The 16812-nt window shown below is 29.3% G+C and overlaps 1 protein-coding gene across 2 annotated transcripts in view; it reads right to left on the minus strand.

The window, feature by feature from the left end:
- Positions 1-485: 485 nt before the first annotated feature.
- The window catches only part of LOC118204763 (mitochondrial amidoxime-reducing component 1-like), a 49033-nt gene continuing 32706 nt past the window's right edge, over positions 486-16812 (minus strand). For both annotated transcript variants that reach the window (XM_085810434.1, XM_085810433.1), the window contains 4 exons: positions 14727-14870; positions 7965-8029; positions 6694-6765; positions 486-6572 (listed from right to left, as the gene is read on the minus strand). In XM_085810434.1, the coding sequence (XP_085666560.1) occupies positions 6425-6572; positions 6694-6765; positions 7965-8029; positions 14727-14870 (429 nt within the window). In that variant the 3' untranslated portion in view covers positions 486-6424. The remainder of the gene's footprint in view (positions 6573-6693; positions 6766-7964; positions 8030-14726; positions 14871-16812) is intronic.

Consider the following 16812-nt stretch of genomic DNA (forward strand, 5'->3'; position numbering starts at 1 on the left):
GATATCTGTAAATGCAAAGTTTTGTTAGTTATTCAGCTTAGTTACTCTTAGTTATTCAGCACATCTATTATAGTATAAAATATAATCTGTTTTTGTCTGTGTATTAAAAAACTGCATGTAATTTTTGATTTATACATATTTTTTTTACATCAAATTTTGGATAGTTCTTTCATGGTTATAACAATGAATTCAGATGAGCCCCTAAATCAGCACCGTGTTCAGCTTTTCCATGATAAAGCTAATTTCTTTTGTGAATGAGGAATTATGAGGTGCATTAAAAAAGACAACCAATTATCAAACAAAAATGAGCAATATATTATTGACTGCTCATTTTCTTTATATAAATAAAGAATATAGAAAAAATGCATCATGACACTTTAAACCAAATATAATAATGAATACCATGATAGTAGTATAAAGTGGATCACTAAAGTATTGATTTCAGAGAATGTTCTGAGGTATATGCCAAATTATATTTTCATAAATAAATTTTCAAACTATTTTATTTTCCTTTAAAAAATAAAGATTCTTAATACAGAAAATATTTATTCACTTCTTACTCACAACAGAAACTGGTGATATTACAATTTTGTTCATTTAAACTCTTTGAAGACCACAACGCCCCAGACGGCCTTTCATTCCAACGACCACAACCGCCCGAAACGGCTTAAATTCCGACGTTGTTTTCTTCCCTTTCCTAAGGTATGCAGTAGCAGGTGCAGTTTCCCCAAAATTCATTGTATTAGTTTATTGCAGACAGCTTGTCCTAAAAAGATTTATTTGTGGTTTCTTATCTTTATTTGTTAGGAAGTAGAAAGGATGCTATTTGAAATCTTCACTCTTTTTTGTGCGTTAATGGATGGGGAGGGAAGGAAATTGCTGTTACTCTCGAAAACGTTTTCGGGCGGTTCAGTATGTTTATGCATACGGGCTGACGAAGACTTCAAAGAGTTAAAAAGGCTTTAAATTTAAGAAAATATATTCATATAAAATGCAAGAAAAAACAAGCAAAATACAGTAAAAAAATATTTATATTAAATTACATGAGCTATAACAGAAAATGAACACAAATCTTAATTTGCTTCAAGAGCAAAAATATTCCACAATAATAATCCAAGTAGCACGGCAAACTGGTCTGAGAGGTTGGAAAATGGTTGTGGTAACTTTTACAACGTCTTTACAATGTTGCGAAGATTCAAAATATTTGCCGTTCCATCTTGGCAATTTGCCGACGTCGCCGAAACGTCATGACCACTTTTAGACGTGGTCGTTTTAGCATCTTTTTCATAGTTCATCAGCATTACTTTTAGAATGAAAAAGAGATTAAATCTGCCTTTTCAAGAATCTGAAGTCCGCATAAGATTTATTTTGCAATGTTTCATTACTTTATTTCATCTAAATATATTAATCTAAGGTAGATTCATCTAATGAAATATAAATTTAATATAAATACTTGAATTATTAAATTTAATTAGTACTAAAAATATATGCTAAATTATTGTTAAAATAATACTTATATTTTTTATAAATATTATAGCAAAATATTTAAAAATGAAACAAATTTATAAAGTTATTAAGTTATGCATTTTATATATTTTAAAAAATCATATTTTTGAAATCAATGCAAATCACATGTTAGCAATTATTTTACTGCTGAAAGACTATTTATTATTTTTGAAGTAAGGACGAATTAATATGCTGACATAATATGAAACATTTTTACCGCGTACAGAGCAAAAAGTACAATTTTCGCGAAGATATGATTGTGTGTGAACATTTATTCATGATTATAAATGGGACGATTTTAAGAATTCCGAGAAAACGTCCAATGTTAAAAGACATTGCATATCCATGCATATTTAATGGCTGTCCAAAATATCTGACGGAAAATTAATGGAAAAAGAGAAAGAAATATTAACACTTTTAATGAAAAACGGCAAAATTAATGGCTTTTACAAATTACTAATAAATGTTGACATCAAAATTAGAGAAAGTGTGTACAAAAATATGAAATTCATTACCTATAAAAGTTCTGATGAACCATTTGTTACGTTTTTGTCCATCTCCAATGCATTTAAAAATAATTTTGGTTTAATCCTAGTATACGGTACACTCAGGATTTGGTGATATTGACATTACAAATGTTTTAGTGTGCCCAATTAATATTTTTTTTTTGTTAATATAATCTTGTGTTTGTAACACTGTTCATAATTCTATTCAGTTGAAATAATTCTTGTATGCCATTTAAAAAAGATTCTATTAAATTATCAGAAGAGCCATCTAAAAGTTTGATGCCATCCTATAAACCGCTGAAAAGTTTAGACTGAACTGTTATTCGAGAGATTGACATTCCATGCATATAATTTACTGAATGATTATACTATTACCGCACATCTGAAGTGGAGGCTTGCACGCTTTGGCTAGCTGCCAAATTCGAACAAATCAGTTAATGGCGAAATAATTTCAGACTTCATCTTATTTTCAGGAACGTTTTCTTCATGGTTTTGCAATTCACCATAGGAATTAAATACTGGAGAGCTTCAATACAGAAAGAGAATGATGCACAAGAGTATAGTGATGGCAGTTTGTTTTGAATTGAGGAGAAATCTTCACGGTAATGCTGAATATCTGCTCTACAAGACCACACCAAATTTTTAATTCTGGATGCATCGTTTAAAGAAAATATCGGATGCAACTTGCTAAAATTGTCCATATACAGTGAAATAGTGTTCTGTTTTCGTGTTTTATGTGTTTCCAGTGATTAAAATTATATGGTGGTTTTTTCCAATCTTCAGTGACCCTCAGCGGTGCAATATTTGGATACAAGGATTAGCGATTTGGTTGTTATAATGTAAGTGCTATACCATATATCATTCATATTAATCGATTATTGTGTTGGTGCTCAGAATTAATTCATATAAAACCAAAAACAACATACATTTTCATGAAGAAGCAACAACAATTCAAGCTGTTATGGTATGTTCATGAGTTTCAAAATAGAAAGAAATTATTGGACTGGTACTTAATATGACTGCTAAAGATGAATTAGATATAATTAATAACATATTAGAAAAATACAAGGAATACATTAAAACTAATAATAATGCACATTGTATATTATGTTGTCTTTTGTATAGTAAGCAGAAAAGGTTAATGATTTTAAAATGTATGAAATGTAAGATCGAAAAAATAGTGTTAAGGAAATATTAGGACTACTATGAAATATTGTAATTTATAATTATGTGATATTTAATTGTGTAATATTAAAAAACACTAAATATTTTTTATTGATTGCAAATTACAGTTTTATTACTTTTCGTTTGGTATCTATTCTTCCAAACAATGCGTAATTCGCATTTTTTTAAATATTGCCATTATGTATGTTTATTAGATTATCTCAATAAATGAATGTTGGAAATTAGGTTTTATTTTTTATTAAATTTAAGTATATTCTATTTTCTTTACTTACTTTTTATGTGCTTGTGATAATGAAGAAATTCATAATAAATAGAAACAAAAAGTTTCATCCTGTGCTATTTAACGAAGAGCTTACTTGAACATACTTAGCTTACTATCGTATACTATATTATTTAAATTATTTCTGTACAGTAACAAAAGGAAAAGTTATTGATTATATAAAGTGCATGAAATAATCATTGTAATCTACCACAAGTCTAAATTGTAGAAACTAAAAGTAAGTAAATACATTAACGGAACTACTCTGATATGCGCCCTCAAGTCGCCAAATTTCGCGCCAAATATTTTTGGCGAGAAACTTTATGCTGCCATATTACTATCTAAATTTTTTGTCTACATTTCGAACTTTTACCCTAAAATGTCTCCAAAAACGCGGTTTCCGCACATGCAAAAACTACGTTTTCAACATACAATTTAGCTAAAAATCCGAAACAAAAACAAAAAATTTAGATAGCAAAAACGTAAAATTTCTAACCAAAAATATTTGACAAGAATCCATGTACACAGCGACATGTTTTAACTTAAAAAAACATTTACGAATGGCACAATGTAGGCAACGAACGAATCTACAAACTATGCACACCTCGCTTTAATAAATTAACGTAACAACAATAAATTTCAAAGAATACCATGTACACAGCATCCTGTTTAAACTTAAAAAAAATTCTACGAATTGCACAATTTAGGCAAGGAAGGAATCTACGATCTACGCACTCCTCACTTTAATAAAATAACATAACAACAATAAATTTCAAATAATACCATGTACACAGCGTTCTGTTTCAACTTTAAAAAACATCTACGAATTGCACAGTCTAGACACTAAACAACAAAATAAACTAAAATAAATTTCAAACAATTTAAAAAAACAACAATAAACGTCAGAAATTCATACTAAACCAATGAACATAACATTCTACAAAATAAGAACAAGGATAAAATAAAATGCACTTACCATGAATTAATGCATTTTCGAATAGCAGAAATATTAATTTCATACCGCCTTTAACATGCTGCCACGTAATCACTATCATATTTACATGACAGCCAAACACACTATCCAGAAAATTTATACTATGGGTTCACAAATAAATAAAATCACAAATCCCTACTTCTATCATGCACTGCCATTAAAAATAATCTCCCAGACCCTCTTTCCACACTTCCAAATACCCACTACCCCTCAACAGGATAGCCACAATGATATTTCCTTTTGCTGAACTTCAATTCAACAACTACCATTTTATCTTTCCCTCCCATCTTCTCAGACACAGAGGCGAATCAACGAGCTCCAGCGAAAGATTTTTCAACGTCAACAGGGTTGCCATAGAACACGCAATCGTGCCAAAACCAGCGCAGAACACATATCATTTGGTGAAATTAGGGCGTATATTAGAGTTGTACCACATTAACATATGATCGAAAGAAATGGTGTTAAAAACATCAGCATTATTAGTAAATTCTGCAATCCATAATTATTGTATTTTTGATTGCTTACTATTTAAAAAACACGAATAATTTTTTATTAATTGGAAATTTTAGTTCTGTTACCTTCCTTCTGCTTATTTATACTTTCAAACACTGCTAGTTCATGTTTTTTTCTTAAATAGTGCTGTCATGTATGTTCTTTGTTAGGTTATTATTTCATTTTAGATATGAATATGGGAAGTTTTTTTTTTTTTTTGGTTATTTTTTGTATGAAATACTTTTAATCATATTTATTAACTACTTTATACAGTGTTTCATTTGGATATCTTGGAGATATAAAAGTTAATGGTTATATTTTTTACTATAAAACGTGAATATATTTATACTTGAATTCAGGTAAAATACTGATTATGCTTTCTAAGAACCACTTCCTAATTTATCATGACAGGGGCAATTTTCAATGTCTCTGAGATTTAACAGAAATAAATATGATAATGCTGTTATAATCTTATGTCTGATTAAGTTTTATTTACTTAAAACCTACTATTAATGTTATATATTTATAATAACCCCTTTCATAATCATTCTCACTTACATACTAAAGGATTAAGGGAAAAAAAATTATGAAATCTTAAATAATAGTTATTTGGAATTTAAGTTATTTAAAAAATGTAGTTTAAAGTACTGAAAATAATTAAGGCTATTATTAATTATGCATGCTTATTCTAAAGAGAAAAAATTTTATTATCTTCTGGTTTTCAGGAAATGTGAAAATATTTAAACTTTAGATAAATACAAGGAATACAAAATTTCAAAAAAGAAAAAAATATATTAATTATTAAGCTTATTTTTCTGCATAAATCAAAATGTAACACAAGGATATAATAACGACATTTTCACAACTGTTGCGGAATTTGGCGAATATTTAGGCGTCTTTAAGTGATCGTGATACAATGCTTTCACAACCAAAATATCATCTGCGAAAGACGCAATAATGACGTCTATTTGACAAAACCTTCATCTGCAAAGACATAATAAAGACATCTTTGCAACGGTTGAAAAACAGTTCGCGGACATCTGGGCGTCTTAAAGACGACATATTGCAACGACATCTGCGTTAAGACGTTGCTGTGCTACTTGGGAAATGCACACCCATTTTTATTCATGTAATGTTTTCTATTTATATTCAGTTTTCATGTACAAAAATTATTTTTATATAAAGTTTAATAATTAGTTCTTTATTATATTATAAAATTATATAAATATACACTGAGAACATACATTGTAATACATAAATATATATATATATTACTTTTTGTGTCACATTTCTCATTCATGTATACTTATTACATACAGAATGTAATTATAGCTATTTTTATTTAGCTAGCATAATGATATGTCATAAAACAATCTAAATGAAAACATCAGGTAGATAAAATTTTATGACACTGCATTAGATTTAGATGGAATCAAGATATCCTTTCTTCACAGGTAGCAAAGAAAAACCAATTTGCTTCTTTCATTGCATTTGTGGTTTCTTACCAACCACAGCAAAAATATCATCACCCACATTAACATCACCAGATTTGATAACTGCACAACCTACACCTAGAACTGGCACTGCACCTGTTTTCTTCAACATTTCAGGATCTTTAGGAATTCTATACCTAGGAGATATATAATATGTTAAAACATTACTTTTAAATATACCTAGGGGCTATTAAAGTATATAAATGAATTTCTTTTACATTTTTTTAATATTTAATCAAGAGCTTTTAATTAACTTACTTCCTCAGAGTCACTAAAGGCTCTTTTTGGCTCAATTCTCCTAGGTCAGGTTTGACTGTAGTCAAGAGGCATCTGAAATATATATATATATATATATAATATTTTATGAAAATGCAGTACTATATGATCAAAATTAATTATAAAATCTCATAAACACATAAGCTTTTATAAGTAACTTCAATTTATACTTCAATTAGAAATTTTAGTTATGAAATCTTTTAGAATTATAAATGTTAAAAAAAAAATAATACAATGCATGGTCAATTGCAGACTATTTATTTAAAAGATTATAATCTAATAATTAAAAGAAATATTTTCATGGATATTGTCAAGATAAAGAAAGCAGTATTAAATGAACAAAGTTATCAGACATGATAAAACTAATACAAGCTAAACTAATACTGTAGCTGCAGGAGGGGGCAAAATCAAAATTCAGAGCATGCAACTTTTTTTAGGATTTAGTGAGGCACTGGGCATCAGAATTTAAAAAACATAAGGGACTGCAATGACGGGTAAAATGCCTAGTTTCAGCCCTGTATACATATGTACTATAATTGTTGCAATTTATTTATATCAAGTAATGAAATTCTTATTAATATATAAGGCGTCCCTCAGAATCAAACAGCCAAATGCCATGTGCACATTCTATGATGAAAAGTAAGCAAAATTATCCTGTAAACATATGATAGTGAGATAATTTAAGAGTTATAGGTTATATCTCTCAAACATCCAGATACTTTTTTCATGGATTCTGACAACGAATATGGAACATACCATGGATTCTGATAACATACCTGGTCCAATGAAACCACAGCATGCACCTAGCCTTTGCATCCATCTATCACTGATGTTCAACATATCAATCATAATCTATGCATTTCCCATCCTATGCTCATGGACATTTTTTGCTTATATTTGGCCACAGCATGCACAGGCAATGTTTGGCAAATTTATTTTGAAACACGTGGTATATTAAGCTAATTGTCATATTATCTCGTCATTGATGTTCAGTCTTTCATAATTTACAGACTATGCATACCTCACTCTATACTCATAGTGCATTTTTTGCTTGTCTTTGGCCAGAGAAGGTACTGGGCAGCATTTGGTGACATTATTCTAGAATACTATGTATAATCAACTATTTCTTAATTTTCTGATTATGATTACTGTACATCTAATTCACACTAAAAACATTTTACAAACTTTTTCAATGCGTGAATCACTTATCAAAATTATGCACAACATAGATTTGAAAATATAAAGTTAATTACCTGCCAGTGAGAATAAACTGCTCTAATTCAGCTCCACTCTTAAACTTAATATAATTCCATGAATCCTTTAAAAATATTTTAGAATACAAATTAATTTTTAAAAGTCAGGTTAAAAATGTAATTATAATACGAGTATTAATGCATAACATTGACTAAAAAGAAATATACCTGCGAATGCATGATATAATGTATAAAACAATATATATATATGTTACGATGAAACACCGAAATCTGGAGAATGTCGACTTTCAACAGTGAATGTAAACATTCACATAGTCGCTTGGTGCATGTCCGAAATATTTTCCAAATACTCTTATTTCTGACTTACACCGGTAAATGTCGACATTCACCATGTGCCAATGGTGAATGTTGAACATATAAGAATATTATATTTTCTTCTCTGTAATTCATTCTCGTAAAAACGCACTTGAAATTTAAAATAAGAACTTAAGAACATAAGAACTTAAAACACACAGTACATTCAAAATGAGAAAGGAAAATAATAGAAATTAAAAACTTATTAAATTATGTGATTCAAATCTTATTTATTGCAACAACTTAAACTATTAGGACACTTTAATTGTACAAGAGGCCCTTGCTTTTAAAATTGATTTTATTTGTGGAACACTTCCTTTTGCAATGACAGCATGTACATATACTCCTCTCTTTTTGACCTACACCAGAGCATATCTGTGATTGTTAACATACAACGGTGAGGGTCTGAATGTAATGCAATATTCGATCTTTCACCGACGTATTTGGTGAATGTTAACATTCTCCGGTGAAAGTCGACATTTTTCAATTTTGGTCTTTCACGGTAACATACATATATATATATCTGAAACACAATTTATATAGTGAAGACTGAAAGGTAGGATTCCATATAAGGCAATATAGAACATGTAATTAATTAGAAACACATTTTATTAATTATATAATAATGTTGCAGAGGTTCATAACAGTTGAATGCAATAAATATATTATTAATACAATGCACTATTAATGAAATTTTTCCTGGTTACTACATGGTCCATCCTTAAGGTGATCATGTCTTTGAACAAAATCATTTGGAATTGTGGATGACTATCTCATTCAGGTTTTATTGTAATATGAAAAATATAAAGGATTTGATGGCAGGTTATATAGCAACTCTGGAAACTTATTGTTTGCTAGGAAGGATCATCAGCTTCATGAAAAATATAACATCACCAAACAACGAATAAGCTAGCAGTTTTCTTGGAAGCATATACCACAGAACAGAAGTGCACTTTTAACCAACACACTGACAGTGATGCGAGACAACAGTAGATATTACCAGCTATTGCAGATGCAATATGGGGTCAAATATGTGTTACATTAATGGGAACTGTAAACATAACAGGCTATAAAAAATGACTGGCTGATGTAAAGGCAAAGATTACAATATACAAACATCTCTGAGATGTTAGTATGCCTGAAATTTTACTTTATTTTATTTATTTATTTATTTTTAGCAGCATATTTGCTTACATTAAAATCTAATACTTCTACTGTTTTGTTTAAAGAAAAGTGAGTTTAACTTTCTACACTTGCATTAATTTCTGTAGGAATTATGTTAAAAAGTGATGATGGGTTTCCAGTTGAGTGCATTCATAATTATGATCCATCATAAAATTGTAAATACTTCTAATGCAGGTTGATCGGTATTTGCCACTGCAAAATCTTCATAGTGGCACTACAACAACTAAAGTCACATTTAGGAAAGTCAGTTTTTTAACATGAAATTATTAAGTTTCTGAAAAGTGACCATAATGCAAAAAGATATCTATTAGAGGTTTTATTTGCTACTAATCCTCTTGCTGCATGGAGCTGCCATTTTAATGAAGTCTGCTGTTTTCATATTTAAAATTAAACTTTATGAAAGTGTCTGGATCTTTCCGGTATGGCTTAGTTACACAGCTATCCATTTTCAAGACTATCTTTGCATATTCTGTCAGAATATAAATTCTATAAAGTTTACTGTCTGACTCTTCCTTATACTTTTTTTTAAGTTGCTGCAACAGGTACTGCTCTATAATCGATAGTTCAACATCAAGCTGCCTAAATGATGAACTACTGCAGTGGTCTTAAACTGTTGACCCCGGAAGCAATTTTATGCAGCCTGCTAATACATTTCAGTTATGTATTTGTTTTAATACAGAGCTTATGAATTTCGATATAGCATAAATTAATTGGGCAGTGGATTGCAGTGTTTATTAAGAAATGAAAATAGAAAAGCACTTGCAAACATTTCAGCAGGCATTATATGCCAGCTGAGTTCGAAGCTAGAGCTGGCACACAGCCATAACTACGTATGTAATCCCATAACAGCACTTTCACAGATTCCCAAAAGTAAGGAGGAGAAAGGATATTAAGCATCCCATCTCAGGAATTATAAACATATGGATTGCTATTGTATGAAAAGGGAAAAAAATTACAGATTTAGGATGAATGATTTATTAATTTTAAATGAAAAATCATACACTTTGCATGCTTTCATGCCAGGCCGCATAATTAAGCTAAGTGGGATATTGATATAATCAATAAATTTATTCTCCAGCCAACAGCTGGTAGAATTTTTACATTCTGGCAAGTCCAGTCCCTCCTTCTCATGTACTTTTACTTTCCTGGAGCCAGTCACTAGCAATTCTTATAGCTAAACTGGTGTAGACTAACTAATGTACAGCTTGAAAAACCTGTTCTTTGTGCTTGCCATTAATGTTACATCAATACCAATCCTGAAATCATGCAAAATGCTCTAGTGTTGCTTTCATATAAAAATTCATCTTGTTGAAAAGTTGTAAACAAAATTATAATCCTGATCTTAACTAAGAGATTAAACTGCAAGCCATGTATTTAACAAAAGGTGAAAAAAAAGTAACAAAAAAGAGACATGTTTTTCAAGATAAAAAAGGGTACTTATGATTACGTACTTTTATGATGTTGTGTGCAATAAAATTGTATGTTTTATTTGTAATAAGGAAATGTTAGTTCCAAAAGAATACAACACTTGTTGCCATTATGAAATGAATCATAGAGAGAAATTTGAAATCTTGAAAGGCAAACTGAGGGGAGAAAAGTTACACTTTCTTAAACTTGGCTAACAGCAACAAAGTGTTTTTACAGAAGCAAGTAAATCCAATGAAGCAACAGATCATGCAGATTTTGCTTTCCTGTACATCCTGTACATTGCAACATGATAAAAACCATTTGGTAATGGTGAATTTGTTAAAAATTATTAGATTAAATCTGTTGAATGTCTTTGTCCTGAAAAACAACAATTATTTAAAAATATTAGTTTATCAGCCATCTCAGTAGAACACAAACTTATTAACAAAACTGCTACAGTACAAAGTCCATAATTCGAACTCATCGGGACTTCAGCGATTCCAGATTAGGGGTTTTGCTGGATTATAGAACATCAATTTAAATCTGGTAAGATGACATGCAGAAATTATACAATTAAAAATATCAAACCGTAATTTATGAAATAAAGAGCAATTATGATCTAAAGAGTATCAAATTTTACAAAAAAAACTTAATATTTATTTGTTTATTTCATTAAGCATTTCTTTCAATGTGCACATGCATAAAGCATACATTATGTGCATGCATAATGTATGTGCATTCATGCGTAAGGTTTTTGGCTTTGAGGTCTGGATTATAGATCATTGCGGATAATGGACATCCAGACTACAGACTTTGTACTGTAGTTATTTATGATGTTGATTCAATGAAAAAATTATAGACTCTGCAACATTCTCAAAAGCAGTTGATAAAAGTACTGACACCACAAATATAACACAGCTTGCTATTTTCATGCAAGATGTTTTTGGTGAATTTCAAGTTGAGGAAATATTAAAAATAATTCATATGAAAGGAGAAACTGTTGCACAGAATAATTTTTCTGAAATAAAAACAGTAACAAATAAATATACATTAAATTGGGATAAAATTTTTGGATGTGCAAGTGCAGCTGCTATGATTGGTAAAACAATGGAGTAGCGGCAAAATTAAGAAATATAGTGAGGAAAATTTTCAAAATATGTTTTGCTCTATACACTGCATTATTCATCAACAAACGCTCTGTGCCAGAAGTTAGCGAATGGATGATATTATGGAAATGGTAATTAAAACTGTAAACTTCATCCCTGGATGTGCTCTGAATCATCAAGAGTTTGATGCATGGCTTGAAGAAATTGAAAGTGAGCATGCAGAAACGATTTATTATAAGGTGAAGTGGTTAAATAGAGAATTGTATTAAAACAATATTTTGATTAATTAAATGAAATCAAATTTTCAATAAATAATACAACCACTGGCGAGCTACATAATGGTACATGGATAACAGATTTAGCATTTCTTGTTATTTAACCGGCCATTTAAATATTCTTAATAAAGAGTTGCAAGGAAAGGCTAAACTCATTATCACTGACATATATGCTTCTACTAAAGCTATTACAACTAAATTGGAAATATGAGAAACACAACTGCAATTAAAATATTCCACACATCTTCTAAGCTTTAAATCCTATCCTATCCTATTATTCAAAACTAAAAAAGCTCTAGAATATGCAAGTAAATGGCATCATTATGGCAAGAATAATGATTTGGAATCCAATTTTAAATTATTTTCACTACCACTAAAAGCAGAAAATAATAACATACTAGAAAATCTGAAAATGGAACTAAGTGTAATATAAATCTTATTCAAAGATTTGAAGATCCAGATTTGATTAACTTCCATTTGTACTTGTCAATAAAGATAAATATCCTCAGTTGTGAAATTTGCAGTAAGAAAAATAAATGGCTTTGTTTGGAAGCACATTTACATGTGAACAGTTCTTTTTTCACAGATGAAAATTACCAAATTTAAAAGGGCTTGATTTACAATCTGTGATGAAGATAGTTTCCAATAATTTTTCTCACGTTATCAGACTTGAAACATCATCGAGTGTCAAGCTGAAGTAAAAAATAGAGGAAATGTATAATTATTTATATATAATCATATGTATTTTTTCTGCATGTGTTGATATTAAATTTAATACATAAAGGAAAGAGAATAGGTTGACATTATTCATTACGTTTTTGTCTTTTGTTCTCCATGAAATGTAACCAACAGAAATTTATTTTGGATAGAAAATAAATGCAATAAAGTTGAATTTTTTCCCTTTGTGTTATCGAATCTATATCCATTAGGGGCTCACTTTTAGTTATATTAATATCGAGTAGTTCATTGAAATAGTTAAACCAGCTAATCTTATTTAAAAAATATAGATATATATCACCTTTTAATTCACACACTGAAAGTTTCCTTATATGAAGAATAAAACACAGCAAAAGAAATAAATATTTTGTAAAACGTAAAAAATTATTAATATTAAATAATAAATCTGATCATGTATATTTGAATAAAATGGGGAATAAAATGTATGTTTTGATAAATATTTAATAAATAAAATTAAATAGTAAGTTGAAAACTGTTCCCCCCCCCAAAGGTTTTCAGATTGCGCATGCAGTCCATCGGCTCCTTTTAGATCGTGCATGCAGCCTATAACCATTTGAATTTGAGACTGATATACTGCATAAAGAATAATTTTTATTTGAAGCAAAATTTTAAAAATAGAAAAAATTACAACTGAATTTTACATTTTTTTCCATTTCTTTTTAATCATTTTCACATTAGAAAATTATGGATATTGTCCCAGCTGGTGATCTACCAATTTTCCTTAGTTAGCTAATCAGTTTTATACTAAATAAGGCCACTTTTCTTTGAGATTATTTTGTTTGTAAAAGTAATGTTTATGCTTATCGTTTCTTTCACGATATTTCTGTTGAATATGTAAAAGGTTTTTAAAATGATGCCTTCAAATATTTGTTATCAATGTACTCTCAAATAAATTTCACATTTACATTAAAAAGAGCTGAAACGAGAAGCAAATGAAATAACTGTTATCTTAAGCAGCAACAGTGTTTGTGTCCCTTAAATTCCTTGGCTCTCTTTTTTAATACTTCGCTTACAACAAATTGTTTGTAAATAGGTTTCAAAACAACTAAATATAGCAGTACAAAATCGGGTGTATTTTCTCTAACTTCTTATCTGTTTCATTCACTGTATGCACAAAATTCTTGATATTATCTACATCCATTAGGGGCTCACTTTTAGTTATATTAATATCGAGTAATTCATTGAAATAGTTAAACCAGCTAATCTTATTAAAAAATATAGATATATATCACCTTTTAATTCGCGCACTGAAAGTTTCCTTATATGAAGAATAAAACACAGCAAAAGAAATAAATATTTTGCAAAACGTAAAAAATTATTAATATTAAATAATAATAAATCTAATCATGTATATTTGAATAAAATGGGGAATAAAATTACGTAAAAACAACAATTTTAGTGGTGCTACCAATTGATCTGTAAAGTAACTACTCAGTTAAGTGAGGCAGATCACCTATTGGGAAAATACCGAATTATGCTTCCATACACATGTGAAAAAATTAAGTACATGTAATTCATATAAAGGTTTTAGAAAACTGTCTAAACTAGCAAAATTTTATGAATCTTTTTAAACAATCTATCAGTCTATTCCATTACAGGTTGGAAATCATGAAAACGTCTCAATATACTCTGCATTCTTAAAAAAATGGATGCATTTAGATTAATTACTCTAAAATTTTAATCAGCACTTTTTTTAGCTAAGGCATACTAACTTTCTAATACAACATTAAACTTACTTCATCATAAGCTCCACATTCTTCAACTAAAATACTTGGTCTGAAATTACGAACTGAAATTTCATCATCCTCTATCCTTGAATTCAAGTCATCGATAGAAGCTTGAGACAACAAATGAATAGCAGCCAGATCTTGCAGTCCTATCTAAAATATGAAATTAAATCTTATTTCAAATTAAAACATAATATATAAAATTTTACTGCATCAAAAATTCAGAAAGATTTCAAAAATGTAATTTCAAAGGAATTGCATATCAGCTTTATAATACAGTACAAAGTCCATAATCCAGACTCGTTGGGACTCCGGATTAGGGGGTTTTCCGGATTATAGATCATCAATTTAAATCTGGTAAGATGGCATGCAGAAATTATACAATTAAAAATATGAAATTGTAATTTATGAAATAAATAGCAATTATGATCAGGGTATCAAAATTTAGAAAAAAAAAAGCTCAACATTTATTTGTTTACTTTATTAAACATTTCATTCAAAATTCAAAAAGTTTCTTTTTCTTTTTGCTTATGTCATATACAACTGACTTTCCAATGTCATATTCCTCGCATAATTTTGAGATGGATATGCCTTTATTTTGCAGCAATTACACTTTTAGTTTGATGGACATCGAAACATGCTTTAACTTTGTAGATCCTTTGGCAGCTCCAGAATTGGAAACTCTTTTTGACATAATCGAAAGTTCAAGCTTAATTTTTATAAAATTGCTCTAACAGTCTGCAAAAAATAATAAGCCGGATCCAATTAGAAGATTAAGGAACAGCGCAATCTGCAACATTAACTGAAATGCCTTAGAATCAGTAAAGATAATTTTAGCCTAGCTTATACAGTCCGTTATACATTAAACGCATTACGCGCATGCATAAAGCATACAAAAAGAAAGTTTGTGGCTTCGAGCTCTGGATTATAAATCATTCCGGATAATGGATGTCCGGATTACGGACTTTGTACTGTGTATATATATATATATATATATATATATATATATGATAATTAGTTATGTTGCACATATACCTAGGACTAATATTCATGCAAGTTCAATTTTTATTAAAACAATGGAGTCAGTTAAGTTTTTCTTTCATAACTGAGTCTTTAATTATTCAACATGAATCAAAATTGAATCCTAAGTAATAACATTTATTTACAGTGGCTAACTGTTTCACAGTTTCCCTTTTCAATCTTTTTAGCCATCATTTTTTTAACCATCATTTTCGAGTCTTTTCTTTGTTCATCATCACTCGCTCTTTCAGTAATGGGAGATCAAAATAAAATTGTCCCAGAAAATGTGAATAATTCCAATACTAAATTTACTTTTGTAAATGAACAGCTGAATTGCCCTTTACAAGAAGTATTCGAAATGGCCACCTCTGACATCAGTGTAATAATGTACTTGATTTATCACACTGTGAGACACGCACTGCAGCTCCGCCTGGATATGAATTACTGTAGCGAACTTTGCCTACATATGAATTTCCAAGAACTGTGCTTCACATGTTTTACCTTGCATTTTGTATGTTTCCCTGAGCTAAAAATTAATTTTACATCCATACGTAATTTGAAACAACATGGATAAAGTGTAAACTGAAATGATTTGGTACAATTCTTGTAAAACTGCAAGAATAATGTTTGCATAATTAGGCATAAAGTGTGAACTGAATCAACATTCATAAAGTGTGAATTTAAATGATTTGGTATAATTCTTGTAAAAATGAGAGACTAATGTTTATATAATTAGGTGGATATTTATGTATTTATTTAAAAAAAACTCTCAATCAAATTTTTCAAGCATGTCTTCACTGACCATTTATTCTTCAATGCTTCATTTACTACCTCCAAGAGGAATAATGCTTCCCCAGATATCCTCAGTGACAATGCTGTAAACCTATAGATTGCCATAAAATATTATATCTGATTAAACAACATTTCTGCTACGTATCTAAATCTGCTGAATAAAATTATTATCAAAAACAATCGTTTGAATATAAAAGATTGTAGCACTTTAACAATTTATTTGTTGAATTCATATTTATTAATTTTGTTTTCATTTTCCATTCTATCAAAATCAAATTAGAGA

This window comes from Stegodyphus dumicola, chromosome 2, assembly GCF_044657685.1.
Source record: "Stegodyphus dumicola isolate Sdum_Otavi_A_Nest chromosome 2, ASM4465768v1".
Taxonomy (NCBI): Eukaryota; Metazoa; Arthropoda; class Arachnida; order Araneae; family Eresidae; genus Stegodyphus; species Stegodyphus dumicola.